This window comes from Berghia stephanieae, chromosome 12, assembly GCF_034508935.2.
Source record: "Berghia stephanieae isolate SIO BIC M18660-M18661 chromosome 12, UCSD_Bste_1.3, whole genome shotgun sequence".
NCBI lineage: Eukaryota > Metazoa > Mollusca > Gastropoda > Nudibranchia > Aeolidiidae > Berghia > Berghia stephanieae.
The window spans coordinates 31,844,516-31,847,658 of NC_088371.1; the positions used below are offsets into that span (position 1 = coordinate 31,844,516).

Genomic DNA, 3,143 nt, shown 5'->3' on the forward strand with positions numbered 1-3,143 from the left:
TTGACATGACATGGTACTTTATCTATCCTTATAATATCATCTTCTATAAGGCTAACTACGATAATATATTATTTGACATGACATGGTACTTTATCTATCCTTATAATATCATCTTCTATAAGGCTACGATAATATATTATTTCACATGACATGGTACTTTATCTATCCTTATAATATCATCATCTATAAGGCTACGATAAAATATTATTTCACATGACATGGTACTTTATCTATCCTTATAATATCATCTTCTATAAGGCTACGATAATATATTATTTCACATGACATGGTACTTTATCTATCCTTATAATATCATCTTCTATAAGGCTACGATAAAATATTATTTCACATGACATGGTACTTTATCTATCCTTATAATATCATCTTCTATAAGGCTACGATAATATATTATTTCACATGACATGGTACTTTATCTATCCTTATAATATCATCTTCTATAAGGCTACGATAATATATTATTTCACATGACATGGTACTTTATCTATCCTTATAATATCATCATCTATAAGGCTAACTACGATAATAAGTCATTGCAATGCTTTACAAAGGCAAATATCTTATATCCTATAATTTCAAAACCTTATGTACATGTGACATTAAAAAGAATCTTTGAAAATCACATTTTTGTATTCGCTTATCACAAATAATTACTTTTGAATATTAAAGAATTCAATTATGTCGATCATTTCAGAACAATAAAACTAGCGAATTGGTTTTGTTTTGTTTACGTTATTATCTTTTTTTTTTTTTTTTTTTTTGGGGGGGGGGGGGGTCTTGTTTTGATAATGCTGCAAACAAATTGCATTCCAATTGAGCGATTGAACTAAAGAATTTCGTCTAAATTTAGGTTTAACACCTTGAAAAGTATATTATTATTATGTGACTTCCTAAAAATATCAACTTCAAATATCTTATGTCGGTCAAAGAACACTATATATTCATTCATTGTGGGACCGTTTTATGCACCTCCACTGGCAGTGTAAAAAACGCAGCGTTTTTAAGCACCTCCGCCCTGGCGATGGTTAATTAATGAAAATGTTGCTAAATTCGTCCATGAGGTTTAAATACTTTCAGAGTGCAGCTTAGCACGCTGTCTAGTGATCACCGATGCACGTTTATATAATTATAATCATTTTAAAAATCAAAGGTAAAAAGAAACATGGCAAACAAATACTCTTCTCAAATAAATAATTTTAGAAAATTAAAATTGAAGGTTTTTTTTATTTTTAACGGAGTGTCTATGTACACGGTAACTTTAGGCAGTCTAGTGAGCAGCAGCAGTGGGAATTAAAATTGTGACTCAACTCGCCCATAAAAAAGATATGACTGGAAATTACGTTCGCTTTTACTAAAAGTTTTAAAGATGCATAACTTTGGTATAAAGAGGAAAATCGCAGATATTTTAGTATCACATAATCATTATATTCGTTACCGGGCACCTAGCCTCAGGACCTACGTACACGGTAACATTTTAACAAGGTAACCTTGAATCTCGCCTTTAATGAACTTTAATGGGTTAAATTGTATTGTTTCATTAAAAAAATAATCAAACAAACACACATACAGAGCGAGGTCTATCCATAGCTTGTATTGTAGCGGCAAACCAGTTACCGGAGCTACCGTGTACGTAGACCCTGAGGCTAGGTGCCCGGTTACCGTGTACGTAGACACTGCCTTTTTTTAAACATGATATAAAGTTTTTGAAAAACAACAATAAAAAGAAAAAAAATGATGTCTGACTCAATAAAGTAAACTTAATAAAAATGCAATGGGAATCGAACCCAGTACTTTCAAAGTCAAAGTCTGACGGATGTCCACTGCGCTATGGAGCCACCTGACATTAAAGTTTTTCTAAAACATTATCATACCCTCAATACAACTTATATTTTCTGGTTTTATATTTCATCTTTTTAGATTATTATTATTTACATATAAATATATTCACAAAAACATCCTACAGTTGTCAATATAACTTTTTCCATGTGCCAAATATAGATACACAATATCGCTGATGAAATTGGGTGGAATGCGCAAGCGTGACGGAGGTGTATAAAAACGATCCGTTAAAATACACTGTTAACGGAGGTGCATAAAACACTACGTTACAATTATTTAATAAATCACATTTTTAATTTTGATTTTGACAAAATTATAACTTTTATTCGTATTTTAATGATTCGACAATTCTCTCAAATTCCGTTTTAAAAATCTTAATAATTTCAATTTTATGTCGATCAATCTCTTATTGCATTGGTCAATATAATAACAATTAATTTATATCATTTTATAGAGTCTATATTTCAGAATAATACATTACAATGCTTTCCATTTTAAACATCTTAATAAATTTCTCAACATATGATATATTAACATTTGATTAATATCATTCATGAGAACTTTTTTATTACTAGAGTCTAAATTTCAAGAATAATTTATTGCAATTCATTCCGTTTTAAAAATCCTAATAAATTTAATCGTGTCGATCAATCTTTTATATTGGTCAATGTCAATATACTTCTATTTAGTTACTATTATTTATAACTTTAAAAACTTACCTTTATTATTCATTTTGAGTTTGAGATATGAGCTTTCTGATAAGAACCTGGAGGTTTTATACCCCCCTTTTCCGATTACCTGATTATTTTCAGTATCGAGTTGTCGAATTAAAATTCGATTTGTCTAATTAAAATGCATTTTTAATCAAAATTGTCGCACTGTCCAGCAGTGGGCGTATCGACAAACGCGACATGGTCAAGCGCAATGCAAATGAAGGCGGGAGGCGGGGCTTAAATCAGCCGACCATTTGAGGCTAATTGCCTCTCTTTCTCTTTTGGTCGTCTTTTTGTTGTCTTTTGAGAGACTTTTCTCCAAACATGACATGGATAAAAGAGGTGTATGTCTTCATGAGTGTTTGTGTTTGATTGAAGGGGGAGGGGAGGGTAGAAGGGGATGTGGGTTGGGTTATTGGAGGAGTGAATTCACCGTTGTCTTGTCGTTTTTTTGGACATTCCATCAGGAGATCAGGAGAAAGGAGAAGGGGGCGGGGTTTCGATCATTTTATTTTTTTTCGTGTTTTTTTTTACACTATCGACGTATCTCATCATACAAGTTTTAACTCAACT

The 3,143-nt window shown here is 31.5% G+C and overlaps 1 protein-coding gene across 1 annotated transcript in view; it reads right to left on the minus strand.

Moving 5' to 3' along the window:
* Nucleotides 1-2,704, minus strand: part of LOC144957886 (uncharacterized) — a 15,890-nt gene extending 13,186 nt beyond the window's left edge. The window contains exon 1 of the mRNA XM_078889407.1: nucleotides 2,577-2,704. Coding sequence (XP_078745533.1) covers nucleotides 2,577-2,589 — 13 coding nt within the window. The 5' untranslated portion in view covers nucleotides 2,590-2,704. The remainder of the gene's footprint in view (nucleotides 1-2,576) is intronic.
* Between the last annotated feature and the right edge of the window lie 439 nt (nucleotides 2,705-3,143).